This window comes from Gobius niger, assembly GCF_951799975.1.
Source record: "Gobius niger genome assembly, chromosome: 18".
Classification (NCBI taxonomy): domain Eukaryota; kingdom Metazoa; phylum Chordata; class Actinopteri; order Gobiiformes; family Gobiidae; genus Gobius; species Gobius niger.
Genome location: NC_136869.1, coordinates 27250695 through 27276344, shown reverse-complemented (window position 1 = coordinate 27276344; position 25650 = coordinate 27250695). Strand labels below are relative to the sequence as shown.

At 44.7% G+C, this 25650-nt stretch overlaps 1 protein-coding gene across 4 annotated transcripts in view; it reads left to right on the top strand.

Annotated features, from left to right (window-relative positions):
• svila (supervillin a) overlaps positions 1-25650 on the top strand; it is a 54378-nt gene that overhangs the window by 16944 nt on the left and 11784 nt on the right. For 2 of the 4 annotated variants that reach the window (XM_079575881.1, XM_079575883.1), the window contains 19 exons: positions 145-342; positions 1976-2010; positions 4378-4442; positions 4528-4664; positions 7812-8106; positions 8538-8600; positions 11464-11785; positions 13358-13505; positions 15831-15957; positions 16568-16624; positions 18260-18419; positions 18798-18881; positions 19152-19238; positions 20110-20281; positions 20362-20534; positions 20759-20914; positions 23358-23494; positions 24622-24769; positions 25319-25464. In XM_079575881.1, coding sequence (XP_079432007.1) covers positions 145-342; positions 1976-2010; positions 4378-4442; positions 4528-4664; positions 7812-8106; positions 8538-8600; positions 11464-11785; positions 13358-13505; positions 15831-15957; positions 16568-16624; positions 18260-18419; positions 18798-18881; positions 19152-19238; positions 20110-20281; positions 20362-20534; positions 20759-20914; positions 23358-23494; positions 24622-24769; positions 25319-25464 — 2710 coding nt within the window. The remainder of the gene's footprint in view (positions 1-144; positions 343-1975; positions 2011-4377; positions 4443-4527; positions 4665-7811; positions 8107-8537; positions 8601-11463; positions 11786-13357; positions 13506-15830; positions 15958-16567; positions 16625-18259; positions 18420-18797; positions 18882-19151; positions 19239-20109; positions 20282-20361; positions 20535-20758; positions 20915-23357; positions 23495-24621; positions 24770-25318; positions 25465-25650) is intronic. The other 2 variants (XM_079575882.1, XM_079575884.1) reach the window with 2 other exon arrangements.

The window sequence follows — 25650 nt, the reverse complement described above, 5'->3', positions numbered from 1 at the left end:
TTGAAATTCAGTGCACAAATCATGCATTTAAACAACCAGTTATGAATGTCCATATGTGGTTTTATTACACACTGAGGTGAAAGTGAAATGACACTTGAACTGTTTGAAATAATGTAGCGTTATTCCAAAATGCGGCTCCACAAGGTTTCACAGTGAGGATGTGGAGGAAGGATACGAGCCAAGAGCGTACCACTCGTCCAGAGGGAGGGAGCTCCTCTACCACAGCGCCCCGTGTATCGCCGACATCTCCCAAGACCCCCAGGTGTCAGTGGCCCAGCTGCGGCACTCTTACATGGAGAGCGCCACCACCAGCACGCCTCCGAGCAGCCGCAGAGCACCCACGTACGTCCCCGCTGCCTCTGGGCGAATGCTGACTCGCTGCCAACACGAAGCCTGGCCTGAAACTAACAGCCACTAATCTGCCGAAGCATCCACAAGCGTGCAGCTTAACTCACTAAGCCACTAACGCCGTGCTCCGTTTGGGCACATGTACAGTGTTCGCTGCTGCATGCTGCTGCTTATGAGGCCATTGAAGTGGGATTTGTTTAGCTTTGCAGATAGGAAAGCACTTCATATTAGCTCTCATGTATCCTGAGCCCTCTCTATACCACTGTATTTCCTGTGAGTGACCGGGGCCTTCATGAGGAGTTTGCATGCTTTACTGGGTTTCTGTGGAGCATTATAAAGCATGATTACATGTTTTCATTTTGCTTTTAAAATGTTTTCTTAAAACGTTTCCTGTGTCCGTTTATTTTAAATATCAAGATGTCCTTCACTCTTCTCTTTAGGGGAATTAAGAATCTTTTGAAATGTCAAATGCATAGATTTGTTGTGTTTTGGTCACAATAATTACTTTATCGACTTATCGTTCAATGAATGGCAGATCAACAATACTTTTTTGGGGTCAGTAATTATTGCCGGATTTATTTACATTTTTATTATCTTGTGTCTTGTTTTTGTAACACTTGAACAATTTAACTGTAGTAAATTGGGTTTCATTGAGTTCCATGTTAATTGCAACTCATATGCTGATAGTTAGTTTTGCATTATTTTCCTGCCTCTATTCTGTATATCAAACTTCAAATTCTGTTATCGTGACAGGCCTATGGGTGGCATTAGAAAATAATGTATCTGTGCCTTAAAATGGCATTAAACATAATTAAATGTGGCGTGCTGCTCCCTGCGCAAACGCTGGTTTTCCCTTCGTCTGCAAAGGTTTCACTAAAAACATGTGCCAGGACTCTCCTGTAAAGAGCTGCTGCATCCCAGTGACTTTGAAAGTGAAATAAAATGTGTAGAGATGGTTCTCTTGAGGTCTGGGGGAAGCAGCTCAAACTCAGTTGTGCTGAGCTCCTCACTGACTGCACGGCTGAGAATGTGCCATCACATTCTGTCTTTTCACATGCATGAACAGTGTCCTCATACCGTATCTGATACTGACTGACAAAGTGTCATTATAGAAGATGTGCGCATACAAAACGTAGTATACAGTATTAGACTTTGAAGGCAATACCCTATAAAGAAATTGTTTTGTTTTAATACCATGGTCAGTGAGGATTCTAGTGCTATTTGGCCTGCGTTATTTTGTATAACCGTAAACATTCTCCGGCATGTTCCATCACTGTTCTATCACTCAAGTCCAAGTCACTTTTCTCCCCCTCCATATCGATAGTGCAGCATTCCTCTGCCTGCCTTTGCCCCGTCTAACCACATTACCACGGGCTCCTCTCGCTGAGCGGCCCGGTCTCTGATTGGTTGGACTCGGTCTTGTCATGTGATCACATTGAGTGCATGAATTGGCCTTTGTTTGTCCATGAAACGTCTTAATGCCGTCTTAATTCTGCCGCTGCAACGAACGCTCTCATTTCCAGCAGACCTGGAACGCCTCGCTCTGCTGTATGTCCCTGAGCCGCCTCACTAGCACCTGACCATGTCCGCACACGTACTTTACTCACGCTGTTTTCTGCCTCTTCAGGTCCTACGCCAGCTCGGACTTCAACTCCACAGAAGGTAAGCACTTTACAGCACTGCGGATACTAAGGTGACCGTTTGCAGCTTTTTACAGAGGAACTATCATGTTTATTTATCTTCTTATGTTTTTTGTGGCTCATAGGCTTTATCTATCTCATATAACAGAAATACCTGCAGTATTTTTTCATTTAACAAGTCTGGCCTGGCCTTGTGTGCTTTTCAGCAGGTTCCGACTGTGCAGCACACAAAACAAATCAGGCATTTACAGTTGGATACGAATAGAAATCCCTGCATCCAGGTTTCCTAACGTTAAAATGGTTAAATGATTGTCTGGCAGCCACCCATGCAAGGACCCCGAATGTGGTTCTATTTTTGGATGAATAGATGACTTATTGCATGGGGATGGTCATTTATATACATGACAAATAGCAGGGGACACTAAATGCTGCCTTGAGGAGCTCCCATTGAGCAGACCACTGGTTCTGATACTATTGCTGAATTAACTTTTCACTTTTTTTCTTTATTCACGCAGTTTTGGTTTCCCCGTTTACTTTCTTTTTTTTTCTACTGCTGTAGTATTTTTATTCTTCTAGTTTTTTTTTGTATTAGCAAGAACCCAGAAGTGTCATCTGCAATTAAGTCCATCGTCAAATTGGCTCCTCAAACTGTAAATTATTGGTTAATTTACATAAACATTGTTCTTAAATTATAAAACGTGAAGCTTTAATGCTTTTAGTGCCTGAAAGACACTAGGCCCAATCTTTTGTTTCAATAGCGGAACATTTTGCGCTTCTTAAGAGCGCACCTTGTGACCTTTTCACTCCAGACTTACCACATTTAAGTGGGAAGTATGTAGGGTACACTCTATTTCCTCCAACCAGATCGACTCCGCGGCCGGAAGGGGAGGGAGAGGGGTTGAGGGGGAGTGGGGGGTAAACATGTGCATTTGTTTTGTTTCACGTTTACAGCCAAGCGAGGGCTGATCCGTGCCACAGCTGACGGCTGCAGCTCTTTCTCTCGAAACATGTTTAGCTCATGATGAGTTAATACAGTTTTTACTTTGACCTGTGAGAGCCAGCGTGATGAAAACGAGGAAATGAATGTCAGTGGTGCTCCCATCAGAGCAGTCGCCTCCTCTTGTGACGCCCTCTCACAAGTGGTGAAGGCCCATAGCTCCGTCACTCACACATTTGATGGCCGAGTGCTCAGGACAGTCCAAAGTTTGGATCAAAAAGCTAATTTCTCGCATGCGCTCCTCAAATGCCTCTGCCAGTGTAGCTTTGACATCGCTAATATGAAGTGTCTGTGCTGCAGCCAAGTCCAAATCAACAAAGTGTGACTTTTATTGAGGAGACGGACAACAGACTGGTTCTATTGCGGTAAAGTGGACAGACATCTGAGGCATAGCTCCGCTGATGGCTCCCATAAGTCCCGAAGGCTAATTTTAGACATGAAAGTGATGCTGTTCATATGATAAATCAATTGGCTTTTGAGACTGTGCTAAAACAGGGCTGTGTGATTCAGAAAAACACACGAGTGTAAAGTGTATATGACAAGCCTTTTGTTTTATTGAGGTTATCTATTATACCTTAAATAAATGGTAAATATGAATTGGTTGGGGTTGTTAGCCAAGATGGTTGGTTAATTTGTCTAGGCTGCACTGTACAGAAGTCCTCTACAGGGGGAGACCGGAGGAACAACCATGTGAAGCCGACTGTCAGTGTGTTATACACGCAGCCGCAGTTTCTGTTAGCGATGCGTAAGCTGCAAGTTGAATGTACTCAATAGCGACGTTTATCACAAGATCAAGAAACCGTAAATGTAGTCTACTCATCTCACACTCTGACACTTTTTATTTCACAACCATCAGCCTTATATTTATGGTCAGGAGTTCTGGTAAAAGGTTTGTCTTTAGTGTAGTCTCGAGCCTCTGTGCCATCTCTACAGTTTAAGCAGCAGAGGGACTGAGGGGGCCTCACTCAGAAGCACTAACACAGGATTCTGACGGTGAATACATTAAAAAAATAGATTATAAAAGACTAACTTTTAAATGTTTTTATAATAAACAATGGTTTATTAGTTTTTTTTAATGTTTTATGTCAAGTTAGAGAAAAGTAATCATAATAAGTAGTATAATGTAGACAGTGTTCTGATTTTTATCACGCTGATGTATTTTAGTCAGCCTTATTACAGATTGCACTTAATTAAATCTGTTTGATTGAACATTTCCATGGGGAGGACCTCCCAACCCCATTTGTTGTACTACTACATACATTATCATGTATCAAAATGGGTTGAAAGCATTGTGGAACACCTTTATGTACATAGACATAACAATCTATATCTCGTATATAGAAGTGTTTTATCCTTGAATTGAATGGCCCTCTTCCCTGTGTCTGTGTGCAGCAGATGAGGAGAAGCTGGACGAGCGAGCCAAGCTGAGTGTGGCAGCCAAGCGCTCACTGTTCAGAGTAAGTCCCGTCCAAGTATCTCTGTGTCTCCATGAGGTCTTGATACGTCTGCCATGTTGAAGTGTCTGGACTGTTTCTGGTGCAGGAGTTGGAGAAGAGCTTTGACGGTGCGGCTCCGAAGTCTCGCTCCCGGAATGCTGCGGTGGACCGAAGGCTGAGGCGAGGCCAGGACCGCTCCAGAACGCAGCCGGTCACCACGGAGGAGGTGGTCATCGCTGCCACGTGAGTCGGTCTGTGGGCGCTAATACAGGTGGAGAAGGGATGGGAGAATGTTAGGCTTTAGTCTGCACTTTTGTGAGAAGAAATATTGGAATTTACAACTATACTGTAGGATTAAAAATAAAATAGATTAAAGGACACTTTTGAGCTTTTTACCATGTTATAATGTCTTCTACTGCTGAAGTGTTCCCATCTCTAACTCCTGGATTGTGTCCCTATATAGCATTGCACCATTACATTATAGCTACTGGATTTAAACGGAAACTCTAAAGCTTTGAGAATGAAGCGGCAGTGTTGTCTCACGACCAGCAGAACAGTGCTGTGTATAGCTCCGCTTCAGGAAGCACTCTGGTGTTATTTGCCCATCACTGATTGTGTAGCATGTACATAATGTGGGTTTGGACAAGCACAGAAGAACTTGATGTTGGCTCTGGGGGTGATGCAGGTTTGCAGTAATGCAGTAATTTAACAGAACTCAAGTATTTCTTTTGCTTGTGCCTTAATGTGCAAACGTCAAACGATTTACAATATTTCCAGTCTGTAGAAATCCAAAGGTTTAGTTAAGGATTTCAAACCTCAGTTCTAGAGCAGCTCTTGGGTTTGGTTTAGTTTAGCATTTGTTCTGTGACAAACAAAGCTGTTCACAACCGACTTCAATAATATAACACAGTCCAGCTTTAAGTCAAAACAAAAATAATGCTAAGCTGGCAACCAAAGTCAAAATTCATGGAAATCAACCTTTTTCGCAGGCCTCAAGTCACCCGTCTCCTCATATCTGAGCGATGTTACTGCCTGCAACAGTCTTGCGAGTGCACACATATGGAATAAACATTACATACATAATTATATAATTGGATGTGGGCTAAGTTTCTCATAAAGTATTTTCAGATGGAGATCAGGGGGAAAAAGTGTTTTTTTAAAAGCCCCAAATTGCATTGTGCACAAATCTGGTATTAGTGAAAAGAGGAAAGTTTAATTCAACACAATAGACCCATCTCTCTCAAATGTTGTTCACAAATCTATCGAAATCTGTGTCAGGGAGCACTTCTCCTTCCCCCTCACAGCTGTGGGATATCCAGATGCTGATGCTTGAATATTGCACAGGTGTCTTAGGCTGTCTACAATAAAAGGACACTCTGAACTGTTCAGTTTTACATACAATGCCACCATTTCGAGGAAGAGAGCTAGTGACGTTCTGACAAAACAACAACAACTTTATTTTATTTATTCATCTGTTGTTTATGTATATAAAAAAACTATGCAGAATATTTTCTTTGGACATTTAAAGAAAAGCCCAAATTGTCTCACCAGCCCCCTGCTGGCCAGCCCTCACACCTGCCCAAGTAAACCAAGCGTGTGTGTTTATGTCGGACCAAAGCATTTGCCACTAGCACGTGAAATGGAACAGAAACAATCATCACAGCGTCATGAAATAATCCGAGTTTGCTTTGAGCTCCGCTGAGATCTGCTCCTGATGAAGAGTTTTGGATCAAATCACACCGAGTCGTCAAACTTCCTGAATCCTGACCCCTCCTCTCTCGCCCCGTCCTGCCGCAGGGTCCCATCTCACGTGTCACAGCCAGGGGGCGCTCTCACAGCCATACCCCGAGCCCCCAGCCCCACTGTGGCCTCCTGCTGTCTGCCCCGGCTCAGGTACAGCACGGCTCTGGGTGGAGTGGTGCATGACGGATTCACACTGACTGGTCTGCACGAGAAGAATCTTCCAGTCTGGCTTTGTGTGGCCTGGTTGATGGAGCTTTTTATTAACCGTTATGTTAGTTGTGGTGTGAGTTGTTGGTGTTTTTGCATGTACAGCTAATCACGTTCAGGACTCAAGATTGGGAGTTGCCCGCTGCTCCTCGTTCTAATCTTTATTTAACTCCCACTTGAGCCTAATTCACACAGGATTATCATGACCTGGGGACGTCGGTGAAACTGATATTTCCCCGAGACGTCGGACATTTTTTTATGGGCATTCCACGACATCAGCCATGTCAGTAATCCACACATTTTACAGACTTTTTTCCCCCCGGAAATGACAAATAGATAGTGTAATGTCATTGAATGGTGATAACAAGTCTGTTGTTCATCCGTGTTGAAGCACTAACTATCAGGTTTGTTGGTATGTGCTTTGCTTTAACGACAACAGCCATTTCTTAAACATGCTTAAACACATGATGTTTATGTCCCCAGACATAAGCATCATGTCTGGGGAATTTTGCTCTACTCATAAAACAGATGGCAGATTCACACAGACGCAGACACTCTGAGGACGTGAGCCATTTCTACTTTATACCTGAGGCCCTGGGTCATTCTCAGCCCATGGAAATAGGGGTGAGCTCAGTGAGCTCATACTACTTTTCCACTGCAGCATATTTGCCCGAGCGTACAGTTTACTATACTGTCTCTATCATTTCTCCAGTCATTAGTCTTCAAGTGTATTTCACTAGTTTGGAGTCAAGTAAATAAGCCCCCGTTGCTTTCCACAGTCATTGCTTTTAGTTTTTGTCGCCTTTGATGACAAAGACTGGTTCTAACTCTTTATCCATTTTTTTCCGCTCCGGGTTAGAAGTCTGAGCAGAGTCGATCAGTTTACTCACCAGCTCTGGAACTCTAAAAGAAAGAAACTTAACATCACAATACAATTGATTTGGTAACAAGTGTCCGACTCCCTCTGCAACCCTCCACAGAAGCTCCCCAAAGGATTTCTACATTTCTACATTTCTACATACGCTTCATGAGTCTTATTTGATCAGTGTCTTGGCAAAACAACTTGTCCATCACATGTATAGATGTATTTAATTATTATAGTCTTTATCGCAAATTGAGCCAGAATCTTCCCAAACCCGGCAGTGTACTAAGCCAAAGTAAGCAAATAGCCTATTTTGACCACATGAACGCGCTCATACACTCCTCTGATACGGCAAAGTTGACCAGCGGCTCTTCCTCTCTGGGAGCAGGAACATGGCACACCTTTAGAAGTAATCTATAAGGAGAAAACTCAATTCTTCCTCCGTTTTGGTTCTGTGGTCAAAGGTCCCATAGTGAAAGGATCAGCAGCTCTCTGGCATCATTACTTTGTCCAAGTACTGACTGATGAAGTATACTGAACTCAACTGTGTAGGTCCTAACCCTCCTCTCTCCTCCTAGCCTGCAGGCGTCCTCCCAGCGCAGCGCTCCAGTCAGAGAGGCCCCCTTGATGCAGGAGGTCCAAGCGGCCCCCGTCCCCCGACGGGACCCCCCGGTGGAGAACCCGCCTCCTCCCAGCCAGGAGAGCCAGGAGGAGCCCGACTTGTGCACCCTGAGCCTGGCTGAGAAGATGGCCCTGTTCAACCGCCTGGCCCAGCCCCCCACACGGGTCACCAGGAGCAGGGGGGGCCTCCGCAACCGGCGGGCCAGCGCACGCTTCCAGACACAGCCCGTCACCCTGGAGGACATGCAGCAGGTAAGGGCCCCCGGGCAAGGCGTTGCCCCCCCCCCCTCATTTGTTTAGTTGATCTTACACTTCCAGAAGAAAAGGACTAAAAGTACCAGATTTTTTTGTTTTGTTTTTGTTTTTCTTGTAGTGAAATGAAACTAGTTTTCTCTTCTTTCAGTGTATTGAATATGCAGTGGTTTGTGAAAAAACTGCTAATGTAAGTAATTATTTAACTTGCAGGCTAGTTTTTGTTAGCATCAATGTTACAGTGACCCTGAAAGGTCACCTGGAAAGTTTAAGAAACCCCAAAATCAGGTATGCGGCCTTTAAAGTGCTTCAGGTGCCATCTCTTCCCCCCTTTTGAGCATGAAAGCTGAATGCTCAAAAATAGCGGCGTCTTCCCTAATCCCCAAAGAAACGGTCTCTGCGCCTTAGCCCCCCCCGGTTTGTTTCTCCAGGACTCTTCGGGGTCTGAGTGTGAGGAGCTGGACTTGTGGGACTGTCCTGTAGAGCATCTCCACGTAAGGATCTGGGTCTGCGTCAGTGTCTGTGTGTGAGCTCAGCATGGTGCCCCCCCGTGTGTCCTACAGGCTGGAGGCTGTGGTGGTGGTGGTGGAAACGGACTTCGGCTGTTTTTGCTTACGCTGCCGTTCAAAAGTTTGGGGTCGCTTAAAATGAGTAAATGAATCAGAAATACAGTTGAGACGTTGTTAATTCTAGCTGGAAACGTGTGATTTTTAACAGAATGCCTACATAGATGTACAAAACTGTTGTGCTGATCAGAGAAGCTATAAAACAGTCTTTCCTTTAAGCGAGGCACCTTTATACTCAAAGGTCAGAAGAATGACTTTTCTTGTGAAACTCCACAGTTTATTCTTGTTTTCAGAAATGAAGTCTGTTCCATATGAGATTTCATGGAAAACAACATTGTCTGCGTGACCCCAAACTTTTGAGCAATTGGGTATGATTAGTGCTCGTTATCGGTGTCAAAACAAAACAAAAAATATCTGCAGACAATTGGTTGCGTCCATGTTCTAGAACATGAGGATGACATAATATCAGATGGAGGGCAGGGGCCAATGTGCCTCTACAGAGGGTATGTGTGTTATCACAACATTGCAACAGCATGGCAGTTTGCAGCAATTATTGGACTATGGGATGGATAAAATCCTCCCAAAAAAACACTAGTGCTGAACCTGATCAGGGTTTGGATCCACAAACCGGCCACATTCATCCTTTAGTATGAAGTTGTTTCTTCTCTTTGAGCCAGTGTTTCTTTCCTGTGGATAGGCCCAGGAATTGGAGATATTAACTTTAAACCTGGTCAGCATAGAAATAAAAAGGAGAAGCCGGCGTTCGAGCCTAACGGTTAGTCCGGGAAACTTTTCAGTGTTTATTAGCTTGTTCAATGTATTTTCAAACATCTCAAATAATGATCGATCCAGATGTTTTTAGCTTTTGTCAACCAATCAACCACATTTGGCTGAAATCATAAATGAATGTACATTTTGAGATTTTACTTATTTTTTCATTCCATTTTTTAAAATTTGTTTCAAAATATATACATAAGTCAGTATATATACAGTGAATGAAAAGGAGCAGAGAGAAGAGCAATCTCATGATATCTGCCCATTTACTTTTGATACAAATTAGCGTATAAACGTGTCTGAGCTAAATGCTAAATAAAGTTTCTGCTTTTTCTAGGGTCACATCAATGGCCGCAGGTAGCACTGTTTCATGACCACCTTGCAAAGGGCTGCCATTGCTGCAATACCTCCATCTAGTTCTGCACTAGAAAACGCTTTCTCTTTCCACACGTTTTAAACGACTGTAAAGGCTGGTTTATGTTAAACTTTTTGCAGCTGGATGTTCCTCCTGTGATGACACTGGGTTAGGTGTAATTAAAGAAACCAGGCGGGTTTTCGTAAGGTACATTTTAGAATTCTTGTATATTAATGAGGGCCAGACTTTAGTTGACAGGCTGTTAGCATCAAAGCTAATGGTGCAGGCACGACCAACTACACGCCCCCCGAGAGGGCCGGGTCTACTGTGACGATCCCGCCCTTTTTAGAAGCAGGGTCAGAGGAGTCTCTAAGTCCATCATGGACTACCCCTCGAATGACTGGCATTAGTGTAAACAGGTTTGAGCAGAAGGAGTCTATCTTATTATGTCTATGGATCAGATAATCATCCAAAGGCCACTAAACATGATCTTCTTCTCCATTCAATTATATGAGGATAGGACGCTCAGTTCAAACAGGTCCATTAAACCAAATGGGGAAAAAATGGACTCATTTGTAGGGACTGGCTCAGAAAGCTACAGGCGTTTCCATGATTGCAATGGTTCTTACTTGCCCAACGCATCAGTTTTAAACTATAGGCTCTTAGAATGTTGTGAGGTCACGTGTACACATGTACACGACCGAATTTACATGGGAATGAAATGTGCAAAAGCTGTGGTTGTGTAGATATTTTTAACATCCTCAGTAAAGAACCATACAAACCCCGTGACACATTGATATAGAGCATTTCCTGATCCTGTGTTTGTGCACTGAGTGGCGCTGACAGGAGGCTGAACACCCTGTCCGGACATATCAGAGTGCATTACATACTTACTGGGCCCGTCTGAAGTATGTGAGGAAGTTCTCGCAGTGTGGTAGCAGTGTGGTAGCAGTGTGGTAGCAGTGTGGTAGCAGTGTGGTGGCAGTGTGGTAGCAGTGTGGTGGCAGCGTGGTGGCAGTGTGGTAGCAGTGTGGTGGCAGTGTGGTAGCAGTGTGGTGGCAGTGTGGTAGCAGTGTGGTGGCAGCGTGGTGGCAGTGTGGTAGCAGTGTGGTGGCAGTGTGGTAGCAGTGTGGTGGCAGTGTGGTGGCAGTGTGGTAGCAGTGTGGTGGCAGTGTGGTAGCAGTGTGGTGGCAGCGTGGTGGCAGTGTGGTAGCAGTGTGGTGGCAGCGTGGTGGCTGCGTGGTAGCAGCGTGGTAGCAGCGTGGTGGCAGCGTGGTACCAGCGTGGTACCAGCGTGGTAGCAGCGTGGTACCAGCGTGGTAGCAGCGTGGTACCAGTGTGGTGGCAGTGTGGTGGCAGTGTGGTGGCAGTGTGGTGGCAGCGTGGTAGCAGCGTGGTAGCAGCGTGGTGGCAGTGTGGTAGCAGCGTGGTAGCAGCGTGGTAGCAGCGTGGTGGCAGTGTGGTAGCAGCGTGGTAGCAGTGTGGTACCAGCGTGGTAGCAGTGTGGCAGCAGTGTGGTGGCATGGCTTCAGTGGCATTGACCACACTCTGTGATGATGTCAGTCGAGCAGCGGCGCAGCAGTGATGAGTGAGCGTGTTCCTGTGCTGTGTCTGTCTGACTCTCACTCAACCTTCACCTCCCTCTCTCCCCGCTCTCCTCAGCTCCAGCACAGATCGGCTCCGGAGCAGCCGCCCTGCTCCTCTTCTACCGGGACGGTGGCTACGTCCCGGGCCGGAGACCTCCACACCAGCACCAGCAGCAGAGGACAGGACGGGCCTGGTGCACTGGCAGCAGCAGGGGGCAAGAGGAAGCTGGCCTCTCCAGAGGGAGGGGCGCGTCAGCCGGCTCTGCCCCAGCCCAGCGCAGGGGCCGAGGGGTGGGGAGAGGAGGAGCTCAGGACGATCAGGGGTGCGGCGGAGAGAGACGGGCTCAATACAGCTGTGACACAGGAGAGGCACCCGGGCATGGAGACTCACTCTGGAGGTAAGGACCATAAAAACATCTTTCTTTTTCAGAATCAATCCAAGATCAGGGCTTTTTTGATTGGCAGAAAGTTTTACAAATAGGGCGCAGCATTGTCAAAACCGTATTCTCCACTTTAAAAAATGTCATTATTTTCACATAAAAGGTCCTGATGATGCGAGGCTGCTGTGGCCTCGGTGCTTGACTGGAGATGATGGTTTATCAGTTTAGGAGCATACAGGATGTGATTGAGACACTAATCTGCCTCATAAGGTTACATCAGTGCTTCAGGCGCCAGGCCCAGAGTGAGATCCATTTGAGAGCACATGCACTGTCCCGTGGGTTGGGTGGGACTGAATATTTCCGTAAGTTGCACCGATGTGACCAGTCACTGCAAACACTCATCAGTAGAAGTGGCCACATCATTTTAATTGAAATTATTCTGGATCGATTCAATTGATTCAATTGATCAGAATTTAAAAGGCTAAATCAAGTTTAACCGTTTTAGGCGAGACGCTGCAGGTGAAAAGGGAAACTTTTTAAATATAGAGATATCAATTTGAAACTTCTGCTGTAGATTTCTGAAATTAATATGAGAAAAAAATGTATTGCAAGTTTTCATTCATTTTAAAATGAGGCCTTTTGGGCCTGAAAATGCTAAAAATGTCCCGTATTATAAACGGATGGAGCCAGGTTTGGTTTTATGGTTTTAGTTTGTGACATATAAGTAACAAAGACTTTTACAGAAGAGCTTTTGGATCTTGTTTAGTTTTAAAATAAGCAGATCATTAGTGGAATAATTAGTATAAAAAAAAGTTTCATTTCACTTTGTTATTGGAAATTCAAAACTCAATAAATCAGGCAGGAATTACTTATTAACTTTTGCCACTTTGATGCTTTTTGGTTTTTGTTGCTTTTTTCATCCTCATTTATGTCTCGTTTTCATCTCTATTTTGGCGTTTTTGTCAGGAAACATTTAGATTTAAGTAATGCCTGGATGCCTGGATATAAAACTGGAGAAAAATTGCTTGTGTTGCTGGGGGTAAGAGGTTAAAATATCCCTTTGAAAAAAAACCTTGTTTGTTCAGTCCAAGTCTGTATGTGTTACTTTTGTGGAGATAGTGTTGCCAAAATGTGAGAAAAATGCATTTTGAGAAAATGATTGTTGAAATGAGAATTTGACAAATAAATTTATGGAGTAACATTGAGTCAGTGAATATTTTTAAACATGTTATTGTGAAAATTAGGGTGTTTTTTTTGGTTATAGGTGAGTGTTTACATGTTAAGAGACCAATTTGGCCCAAAGCCTTTTGCCCGCAGGGTCCCCTTAAAAGAGAAACAGATCTGACATAATATAATTTAGTTAATACATTCATTGTACATTTTGCATTTTTTCCTCACTTCCTAATTAGGTTATTGTCATTCATTTGAACTGACTGCCAATAACTTGTCAAAGATACTAAAATCTAATAGTTAATTCATAAAAGTGCATGCACATTGTTATGTTAATATGGAGTGAAATTATCGCCCCATGTCGCCTCCAATGTTTTTAAGCCTTAAATAAAGTGGTGTGTGGATGTGTGTGTGTTGCAGGCTTGTTGGAGTCCAGTCAGCCGCTCTCTATGGCAGTCCCTCTTCCTGACAGCAGGGGGCAGTGCTCTGAAGTGGACAGTGTGGTACCGTCCGAGAGAGACGAGCTGAGCGACGCGATGAGTGCGCGACATATGTCCATCAAAGAGAGGTGTGTGTCTGCAGGTTTCACCACTTGAATCTGCCGTTTTCAAACTAAACCACTCAGCCGCCGCAGTGAGCTGCAGTTTGAACTGGACTTGACCTCACTCGTCAGGCTAGAGTTCACTTTAACATCCAGTCCCTGCCGCTAACTGTATTGAATTCCTTTGGCTATTGCATAACTTAACCCCAGAGCGCGGCCAGAGTCACACGACCAATCCATGTGTGGCATAACCGCTCTACTGGGTCTGAACCATGTGGTCATTCAGTCGGTGTCCAACCAAATGACTCAAGCGTCCAGGTTATTTCTACAACGGTTACCATCACTACAAACCCCACTACAAGTAGAGATGTCACAGACTCATCAAGTTTTTATTCGACCATTAGAAATCTGCACAGGCAGTCATTCCCAAAGTCCATCACATTGTGGCTCCAAATAACCTCCCAACTACTTTCCAACGCCAGAGCAAAAAAATGTTGTCCAATCTTTTTTGTCTTCTTTATTTGTTTGTAATTAAAAGACTGAAAAAAAAAAAAGTTTTCATTTTGAAGTCCAACACAGTGAACAACGGCATACATGTGAAAGTGAACCTTGATGGCAAAGTTAATCCCCCAAAAATATGAGTTTAACATCCAAAAACTGTCCATCATCACTTTGGTTTTGCTTTGTAGGAATGATACGTCCAGAAGTAATTCCTTTTGGAAACAGAGGAACGTCTTGGACGTTTTGCTCTTGCATCTTGGTCTGCGACACCTTGATGCATGTGTTTCCTCCAGCAATCTCTGGAAGATGGATGGACCATAGTGTGTCAGAGCTTCATTTGACTCAGCTGACATGGGGGGGGGGGGTGTCGTCATCTTCATCCACCTCCGTAGTTACTGCTCCATCAAAATGGACCAAATGACGACAAATGTCATGACATGATTTAAATACACGCACAATTAAATACTACGTTAAAATAAGTCATGCTATGAATGAATGTGTTGGTGGTATAAAATATGCAAACAACATTTCAATTTGCTCAAAAAGTTTTATGCACTTACTTTTCTTCTTCCCATAAAATGTGCTCACATTGATGCTCACCATTTTCCTTGATGAAAAAAGAAAGCTCCCAAAGCCCCTTCACACTTGGTCTCATTGATCAGCTCTAAATGTCCTCTGTAGAGGCCAAAGGCGTTAATTCAGTAGGATGAGATATTCAGTTTTAGAAATGTCCTCCACAGAGGACAAATCTGCGTTGCTGGTTTTCAGAAGTTTAGAGCCAATAAGAATTCACGCAGAGAATTTGTGATGTTTTGCCTCAAACATTTCTTGGCATAAGACAAGGTTTCTTTCTCCCTGTTTCCAAGATGTGTAACTTTTCCAGTGCCCTCTGAACCCTCTGAACCCATGAACGATCGGGAGATGGAAGCGGTTTCTAAACACGTTTCACACCTTTCAGTTCATGATTATGTTTAAAGTAATTAGCCTATTAGCTAGCCAGCGACTACAGCCTACGTAGCCCGAATGTGCTGTAGATCTGATCAATAAAGACTTCTCTTCTCTTAAATGCTAGAGAATACAACACACTTTATGGGGCTAAAAAATAGTTCACTTCACTATGGATTTAGAAAATAATGATTGCAGCCCTTTTAAGAAAACCCATTACAAAACTCCCGAAGAAGCACTTCTCTCAAATTAAACAAGACGATATGAATATTGTTTTGGAGATTTCATCCCAGAAGTCTTTATCTTAACAAACCATGTTTATTATTGACCATAATAATAAACACTGGTTTATTATTCCATCTCAATAATAATTATAGATTCAGTGTAAAATACTGGATACTCCAACCCATGAAACATATAATAATAAACCCATTAAACTGAAAACAAGGTCAAAAGAACTTGCCACAAGTCACTTTAGACTTTTCCTGTAGGGCATTAAAAGTCATTGGATTAAGTGTGCCAGATTAAGGCCTTAAATACCATTACAAAACATTCAATCGGATTCAGACTGGGATTAAATCTACATTTCTTAGAAAATAATGACATTGCTCGAGTATTATTTGTCATGTTTGTCAAAAATACAGAAATGATGGTTCAAACGCAGCCCACTGCAGTTTTAGCTGAAACTACACCGTTTATTGTTCCAAAGTAACCAGTTGAGTCTGATTTGCATTTGAACATTGAGATTCCCCATCTTTCTGCTGTTTGATAGAATGTTTGCAAATCCTGAAGAATTAATACGTGGAAATGTTTTTTCTTTGGCACTACAAACACATGAACAAACACATATTGATATTGTGCACATGGATAATGGTGCATAATGAGAGTGTTGTGTGCTGTCGCCAGGGTGGCTCTGCTGAAGAGGAGCGGTGAGGAGGACTGGCGGAGCAGGATACACAGGAAGCAGGAAGTGGGGCAGGTTGCCGGGGGCGACGCTCCACTGGTGGACGCAGAGCATGGCGTCAGCAACAAGGTATGGCTTTGCTGGAAAAGTGTCGTCCAAGGCAGAGGTAGTCATCTGTCCTGGGCTATTTGGAAACAATTACCATTCGAGTGAAATGTGGGTTCAGTGACTACATGTTTGGGCTGGGAGCTCAAAGTCTTGTCCTGTGGCTTAATAAATGATTTTTTTCTTACAATATTGAATATCCTAATATTGAGATGTTTCTCATCCACTGCACTGCACATTTTTCCTCATTTTCAACGTTTAAAACAAATGACTTGTTGTAAAAGCTATTGATGATCATCACAGTGAAGTTTTTTGCACCTTGTGACACACTTACTTACATACACTCATACGTACATTTCAATTTGAAAAGGTCTACTACTATTGATCCAAAAGCAAGTTTATATGCCACAATTATGCATGATACTTTAAGATAGTCCTGTTTCGTATATTCCCGTGTTGTATATTTCCTGTTTGGAAGGTACATGGCAGAAAGGACTTTTGGATGAACTACATTCATATCTGAACACTTAGGCTTTGGTGCTCCTCTGCTAACCGCATGGCCCTCCTTAAACCTCTCATCATGTCCATCCTCATTTGTCCTTTGTCCTTTCTTCATCTCCTGTCGTGGTCCAAGGTGGTGCCCTCTCCTGGAGCGGCTCCGGCGGATGACCCACACCCATGGAGACGCAAGGTTAGCTGTCCCTGTCCACTGTGGCCACAACATCAGTCAACACTCACCATGTCTGCCATAGCGGGGTTTGTGTGGCTCTATGTTTGAATGGTTTTGCACTAACTCCATGTTTTCCTACGTCGTAAATTGGTAGTTTCTCATTTTCGAAATACTTGCTTGGTCATTGCTGAGTCAAGTTGCAACTGCACAAATGCAGTAGACAAAGCGGATGCTGGGACATAAACATCAAATGTGTCAAAACTGTAGAAATATTTGATGGACAGGGGAATTACAGTCTAAAAGCATCGTAAAGTCGAGTGGACAAACGTTAGTCGAAGCAGCGGAGAAGAGACTGAGGAACACTCTCACAAAGCAGAGAAGAAAGCTAAGGCCTGTTTGTTGGTTGTTGGGAAGTGTTGGAAAGTCCTGTGTTTGTGTATAAGTCCTGTGGTTGTTGGAAAGTGTGAGAAGGTCCTGTGATTGTTGGAAAGTCCTGTGGTTGTTGGAAAGTGTGAGAAGGTCCTGTGGTTGTTGGAAAGTGTGGGAAGGTCCTGTGATTGTTGGAAAGTCCTGTGGTTGTTGGAAAGTGTGGGAAGGTCCTGTGATTGTTGGAAAGTCCTGTGATTGATGGAAAGTGTGGGAAGGTCCTGTGATTGTTGGAAAGTCCTGTGGTTGATGGAAAGTGTGGGAAGGTCCTGTGGTTGTTGGAAAGTCCTGTGGTTGTTGGAAAGTCCTGTGGTTGTTGGAAAGTGTGGGAAGGTCCTGTGGTTGTTGGAAAGTGTGGGAAGGTCCTGTGATTGTTGGAAAGTCCTGTGGTTGTTGGAAAGTGTGAGAAGGTCCTGTGATTGTTGGAAAGTCCTGTGGTTGCTGGAGAGTGTGGGAAGGTCCTGTGATTGTTGGAAAGTCCTGTGGTTGTTGGAAAGTGTGAGAAGGTCCTGTGGTTGTTGGAAAGTGTGGGAAGGTCCTGTGATTGTTGGAAAGTCCTGTGGTTGTTGGAAAGTGTGGGAAGGTCCTGTGATTGTTGGAAAGTCCTGTGATTGATGGAAAGTGTGGGAAGGTCCTGTGATTGTTGGAAAGTCCTGTGGTTGCTGGAGAGTGTGGGAAGGTCCTGTGATTGTTGGAAAGTCCTGTGTTTGTTGGAAAGTCCTGTGATTGTTGGAAATTGTGCGAAGGTCCTGTGATTGTTGGAAAGTGTGGGAAGGTCCTGTGATTGTTGGAAAGTCCTGTGATTGTTGGAAAGTCCTGTGTTTGCTGGAGAGTGTGGGAAGGTCCTGTGATTGTTGGAAAGTCCTGTGGTTGCTGGAGAGTGTGGGAAGGTCCTGTGATTGTTGGAAAGTCCTGTGGTTGTTGGAGAGTGTGGGAAGGTCCTGTGATTGTTGGAAAGTGTGGGAAGGTCCTGTGATTGTTGGAAAGTCCTGTGGTTGTTGGAAAGTGTGGGAAGGTCCTGTGGTTGTTGGAAAGTCCTGTGGTTGTTGGAAAGTTCTGTGGTTGCTGGAGAGTGTTGGAAAGTCCTGTGGTTGCTGGAGAGTGTGGGAAGGTCCTGTGATTGTTGGAAGGTCCTGTGGTTGCTGGAGAGTGTGGGAAGGTCTTGTGGTTGTTGTTGGATGTAACCATTCTGCCTGACTGACTGTGCGGCTGCTGTTGTGTGTTGACCAGAGGGGAGTGGAGGTGGATGCAGAGAGCCAGCAGACGGAGATGTCCATCCAGGAGAGGAAGCAGCTGATCTGTGCTCGAGAGGAGGCCTGGAAGAGCATGGGCCACGGGGCAGCCAACGACTCCACCCAGTTCACCGTGGCCGCACGCATGCTCAAGAAAGGTACTCTGAAAACAACAGGGCTTCTTTAGGGCTCATGGACCTATCCTAAGTGTGCAATCTAATGGATGTCACAAGCATTTGCTAACTAGATGAGACGCGAAACGTTCATCTCTCGAACTACCAAGTACTAATTACGGCTTAAGAAATTCCTTGTTTAGAATGGAGGCTTTCCGCTGGGCATTACATAGTGTTAAAAGTCATTATGAGTTATTATTAAAAGTAATTCAAAAGCATTAAATTTAAATGAATTTGTCCAACAAAGAGTTTGCTCATGTATTTTAGTAAAAAGCTTATTTGCACACAGCGGATGGGCTCCATACATCACAGTCTGGATGTTCTGTTCTTTATCCTGTCACTTAACAGTTTTTGTCTGCTCAGGTCTGGCGCCTCCCTCTGCGCTCCCGTCTGCAGCGCCCCCCAAACCCAAGAACAACTGTGTGTCCATCTCCAAACCACAGGACGGTAAATGCACAACAATAACGTGATGCTATTTGGAATGGGCATTCTGTTGCCTACCGTAATTGAGCTGATCCCAAAACAAACTTAAATTGAACTAGTTTGATCATTGTTTCTTCTTCTGGATTACACTGTGATTTTTTTTCAAATTGTGAAACATTATTATAGCTGAGGGACCCAACAGGATTCTTTTAGGCCTCCATTATGTGGATGTGGAATATATGTCTGTCTGAAACTTGTCTAGAGCAGAGAGAGTAAGAAGTGTGTGTCTGACAGAGATCAAGGCTGTCCCCGACCTCCACCTGGAGTCTGACGAGAAGCTGGACAAACTGGAGACTTTCCTGGAGAAACTCAACAGCAAAGGTCTGTCCTGGTCCACGTTTCCTCTTTTGTTGTTGATGAAAGTTCCATTGGTCGCTGGAACAGTCGCAGTGTTTGTTGTTGATTTTGTCGACAAACACAGTGAGTAGCTTCTATAAAGAAAAAACATAACCTAGACCTTGCTCAGAGACCAAGAGCCGAACGTTTTGAACTTAATCCTGTGACGAGCCACAAAGGCACTGACCGTTCGTGTTGTCCAGCTCAGGCATCACATTATATTTAATCTTAATAAACTACAGTAAATGCCCCTGCACAAAGTTCGCAAACTTCAATCAGGAGCCTCTGGAGGACTTTTGAGCTTCAGTTTATTGTAGTATTTATATATTATGTCAAATCATGTGCTTTGTTTAAGCTCATATTTATTTCATTCATTAATTTTGATCTTTTTCTGTGAATATGAAGCTAATGACTTGAGAAGCACAGAAGCTGTTCTCACTGTGACTATTGTCACTGACGCTGCTGCCTCTTGCATCAGGAAGGAAACACTCAAGTGTTTAGAGGAAGGGGAAACAGGGTCTGTAGGACTAGAAATGGATTTTTGATGGAGATTCCTCACGGGATTTACAGTTAATGGGAAAATGTTCCAAATCTGATCCAAAAAACGTCATTGTATCAAACGTGCTGTTCAACAAAGGGCCACACTCACATCTAATTTGTTGTGATTGTGTAATCAATGCAGACTTTAGGAGTGAAAGGGATGTAGCATCCAGCTGCACCGCAATGAAAATCAAGCAATGTCTAAAGAGTATTGTACAAAAATAGTTATTTCCTTGAAGTAGTTTATAAATACTATCTAACAAGTCTTTCCTGTGGAGTTGAATGCTTTGACTGAGACTCCTGATGTCTCCTCCAGGGTCAGCGGGGGAGAGCACGGTCTCCGTGACGCAGCTCAAAGTCAAAGAGGTGATGAGTCTGGAGGATGAGACCTTCTCTAAGTTCTACCGCCGCGTGGACGAGCTTCCGTCTTCCAACAACATGGAGCTCCTGCAGGACTTCGACCACATCTTCGGGCCTCAGCAGCCCAAGTAGGCCCTGGGAAAGTGTGTCTAAGGGGATGCTTGGTCCCAGTGCATGAACCCTGACAGTGGCAGTGTTTGTTTCCCAGGTTGACGTCTGAGATGGTGCAGCACAAGCGCTCGGTGCGTCCGGCGAGGAACGTGCCCTCCTCCAGGAACCCTCTGAAGACCCTGGCCTCCAGACAGGACATCAGGCACGAGTACACGGAGACCAGGCTCAACGTGGGCCTGCTGGAGAGCCGGAGGATCAAGGAGGAGAAGGGTGAGGACCCGTGCACCAAACTACAGGGGCAGCAAACACAGCGGTGCAGTTGATATAATATGTCTTGTTTTGGAAATGTTAGTGTTTAGAAGTAGCCAAGTGCATTACATAAACAAAACAATAAAATCAGGTGAAGTTTGACCCACATTCATTTATTGGTTTCCTGTCATTATCCAGAGTGACTCCTGCCCCTTCCTAACGCCCGCCTCCCCCTGTGTTCACAGTGACTAAGAGCTCGGGCCTGTCGGACGTGGCCCTGGCCGGGTTAGCCAGCACCGAGAGCTTCAGCAACGTCAACCTGCGCAGCGTCAACATCTCCGAACACGTGTCCAACAACAGCGCCGTGCCCTACAAGAAGCTCATGCTGCTGCAGGTCAAAGGTCAGCACTGCTGGGGGATGAATGGAAAGTGCCAACAGTAGATGTTTTGTTGAAGTATTGACTTTGAGCCGTTTTGAGGATGAGACTGTGAACCGGCCTGTCTGGTCCAATCAGGAGGGGTTTACTTTTGAAGGTTTTCTCTATCTCCTCATTTTGCAAACTTGGAGTGGTTTTCTGGTCCAATTACGAGGGAAGAAACGGAGCTTTATTTTCAAATTTCACTCACACTCTCACCTTACTTGATGATCTTACAGACTGTACTCGGGGCACATCATACAAAGCTCCCCTTTTTAGTTGTATTAATCTTGAACCACTGGAGACTGTCCCACATAAACCTCATGATATAAATCACATGTGTGTGTTTACTCCGCCTGGTCCTGTGTATCTGAGGTCCAACAGAACATGGCACAGACCTCGTTTAGCACCATGTCGGAGTTTTAACCCGGCTGTTACGGCGTGACCTTAATAATATTTTCTCTCCGCTAACTGGATCAAAGGGGCCGTCTGCAGGCCTGTTATGGACTGGAACAGCAGATGCCACTGTGAGCTTCAGAGGAAATCTAAAGCGGGACACAACAGAGGGCTATTCTCGGGACGTCCCCTTCAGGAGCCCGGCAGCTGTGGCCCTAAATCACCGCTCTGATCACCCCCCCACAATCTCACTGCACTGCCGCGGTGGGATGCTCTGAGACCAGACGTTAACCCGTGCTCTGCTTGAGACGGGATGGACAGGAAGAATCTGGTACAAGGTCAGATATGGGACGACTGGTCGGACCGAGCGTAAAGGAACTGCTCCAAGTCTGTTGCCAGACACACACAGGGACTGCACTGAACAGGTGTGAGGGATTTTGTTAGGCATACCCATCCCTCTCTTCATTCCTCCAATTGTCCGACTGTTCTGAATGCCGGAGCACCTTCAGAGCGCTTCTTCGTTTAGCCCTGATGTCCACGCGGGCGCGAACAGACTCACGTTGTTTTGGTTGGTGGTATTGGTGCAGGTGTAACCTACAACTACTGATGGGCGAGTGAAACGCTTCAAGGCATAAAAGTCTTGTAAGATCTGAAGTTTCTGAGAGTTTGTTTGAACACTGACCTTTTGTCAGATCATTCTTTTTTTCTTTTTTGAACCACAGCTCAAAAAAGATAAAAAGAATGATCTGAAGAAGGCTCTGCCCGAAAGGTGATTTTTAATCAAGTCTTTGGACATCGACTACTTAAGTGTGCGATTCTGCTTTTTGATTTTTGATCTGATCATTCACACATCTGTATTGGGCTTCTCTTGCCCGTGTTGGTGCTTCACTCATGTTTAGAAGTCCCAATAATAAAGTTTGTCTGCACCTCTGAGAAAAGAGGAGTCATGCACACCAAATGATATCAGTCAGATCTATCATTGGCCAATAAATAAGTTCTGAGTCATTTTCTTTGTAACGTGGGTCTGTGCTTCACGGAGCTCCAGTGGGCGGGGCCTCAGTTACCTGCTGCTCTGAGGCAGGATGACTGTATTATACAGGGCGGGACATCAATGTGTCATCTTTATTATTTCATTCAGTCAGAGCTATTTGTTGTAGATGCACTTCTTACGTTTCCCACGCCAGCCCATCCTTCCACATGTGCTTTTGTATCTCTTCAAAAGCAGGACTTTGTAAAGAATAGGAAAAGCTTTTGTTCTGACTGGCCCACAGCGGCGCACATACCTTTCCCCACATGAACGCGGTTACATGGGAAATGGGGAAATGCAGCCCATTTATTTATCACTGATTATTTCCAACACTATAGTATGGACCAGAAAACATCTGTGGTTGTTTAGCGCCTCTCCGCTCGAAGCTGTCCAAGGCAGCGCAGTGAAATGCTGAGTCGATGACCCGCTTTGAGGCATCGCTACCTATTACGTAAGCAGAACCATATGGACCCACGGCGATGTGCAGCTTGGGCTGTAACTTTGCAAAAGCGGAGCCTTTAATTTGGGTAATGAGAGGTGCGTGGATCTGCTGTTGTGGGTCTTTGTAATAGGATTCTGATGGTTTAAACGGAGTCAATATGTTGTGATGCATTGTTTCTCTACCTCTCATGCCGCCCTGAGCGACTGCCCATGTCGCCCATATCAAACAGCGCCACTGCTTTTACCCTTTAACTCACTTCTTTGTGGTTAAATTACAGATGTAGGAGGTGGTAGGAAGTGTTAAACAGTGAGCTGAGGCGTTCATATACAACATGTACAACATGTACAACAGGTCTCCAATAGATCCAATATTGCAGTGACCAGATGCTTTTTCATCTCAGTAAAATAGCCCAGATCTATAGAGCCAACATTGACATTTGTAAAGCTTCAAATATTGTTTTCAATCATTGTCAAGATTGTAAAGTTCATGCTTTAAAAAACCCACAAAGAGCACATCCTCCAAACCTGACCTTTGACCTACACTGCCCCCTGTCTGCCCTCCAGGTCGGCGGCATGTGCAGACCCGGCTGGTGGAGCCCAGAGCCTCGTCCCTGAACAGCGGGGACTGCTTCCTGCTGCTCACGCCTCACCAGTGCTTCGTGTGGATCGGAGAGTTCGCCAACGTCATCGAGAAGAACAAGGTACAGACGACACTTCCACGTCCAGCTTCAGCTGACCGCCGTGCAGGAGGTCCAGCTGCACTAGAAGAGGACTATATGACAGCCGTCGTCAATGTTACAATAACAATGGTGTTTTGAAACCATTTCAAGGCAGTGCGTTTCATTAAATTGAAGTATGAAATCATGTGGCAGTTTTTAGTTGTTGCAGGTCTTTACATGTGCCATCTGTGGCCTTTTGGCGACATCTAGTGGAGACATTGTTCCATGAGATTTGAATGTACAATGAACAAAAATAAACACTTGTTTTTGCTCCCATTTTAATGCGCTGAACTAAGATGCTGATGAAAGCACATTAATATTGCACCACATGAATATTGCACAGGTGCCTTTGGCTGTCTGCAATAAAAGGACACTCTGAATTGTTCGGTTTTGCTTTATTGGTGTCAGTCTGGTCTGACACCCTTTGTCTAACAGTGCAGCACATCTCCTTCATAGAGTGGATCAGGTTGTTGACTGGGACCTGTGAATGTTGGTCCCCTCCTCTCCAATGACTGTGTGAAGGAACTGGAACACGCTGTCGTATACGCTGATCCAGAGCATCCCAAAGCACAGATCCTTACATCCTGGGGAGTAACATGAGGAGAGGGCGGTGGATAATGGCACAACAGGCCTCAGGATCTCGTCAGTGTATCTAATAAAATGCACCTGTGTTCCTTGTCCATCAACAACCTGATCCACTCTTTGTGCTACACTGTGGGAGGCAAATGGTGTCACATCAGCTAAAAATAAAGCTGACCATTTCAGAGTGTCCTTTTATTGTAGACAGCCTGAGGCACCTGTGCAAACTCATGCGGTTTAATCAGCATCTGGATATGCCACAGCTGTGAGGGGGATGGAGAAGTGCTCACCAACACAGACTTAGACAGATTTGTGAGCAATATTGGAGAGAAATTGGTTTATTGTGTAGAAAAAAATGGGGGCAAAAACGAGAGTGGTCTTCACTCTTGAAGTGTCTTTTCCTTATTTTAAGTTCTAAACCCTGAAATATCAGTCCTGAGGCTCTAAAAGCAGGTTTCTAAGCACTTTGACGTCAAACCACTTATATTCACCCACGGAACTATCCTGTCATTCCCCATTTGTTCTCCCAGGCGTCCGAGCTGGCCAATTTTATCCAGAGTAAGAGAGACCTGGGCTGCAGAGCCAACCACGTGCAGGTGATGGAAGAGGGCTCCAGTCTCCACAGCCACTCAGCCAAGGAGTTCTGGAGGACACTGGGCGGACAGGCGCCTTACCAGGGTGAGGGCACTCTGGGCTCATGTCTGTGCACTTCACACAGATGCTCCAGGCAGATCGGGCACGTCTTTATTCCCCTAAAGCCTGCTTGACCCTTGAGGATGTCCTAAGCTAGGTCATGCCTGCTCCCTATGAGAAAATCACGCCACGTTTCATAACTGCCTCAAATACTGCAACAACTTTATTACTGCAAATGTTTTAATCAACCATTTCAACTTGGTTCTTTTATTAAGATTAGAAAAAAAAAACTCTCAGTCCGATGACAGACCTCAAAACATGACATGGCTAAGTATTTGTAGTTAAAATGACAACAATGGACACTTTCTCCAGTCCTTTTAAAAAAACTTTAAACTCTTCTCTTTGGCTTAACTGAATAATTCCACTGCTCTTATCCAGCAGCCTCCCACTGTACTGTACTTTATACTGTATGAAGTTAGTCTTTTGGAGGTGCTCCGCTTCATGCAGTGCTGTATGTACAGTGGATGTTATGTTCATGTGATGGTATAGAGCATGTTCATGAAGCCTTTTGACCTTATCTCCTTGTGCTGTCAGGGACGGGGACTCCCGATGAGGACGAGCTGTACGAGGCGGCCATAGTGGAGACCAACTGTATTTACCGGCTGACGGACGACAGGCTGGTGCCCGACGACGACTTCTGGGCCAAGATGCCCCGCTGCTGCTTACTGCACCCCAAAGAGGTCACACTCCCTGAGGGATACCTCACTCACACAGGGCTTTTATTTGGGCTTTTTAATACGGGCATTAATATATTGACCTTACAAACTGATGATTTGTTTAAGGTTAAGGATGTATGAACTTTTCAATAGCACACTTTCATTTGCATGCTACAGCTGATTCTGACATTCTGAAAGATTTGTGTCATC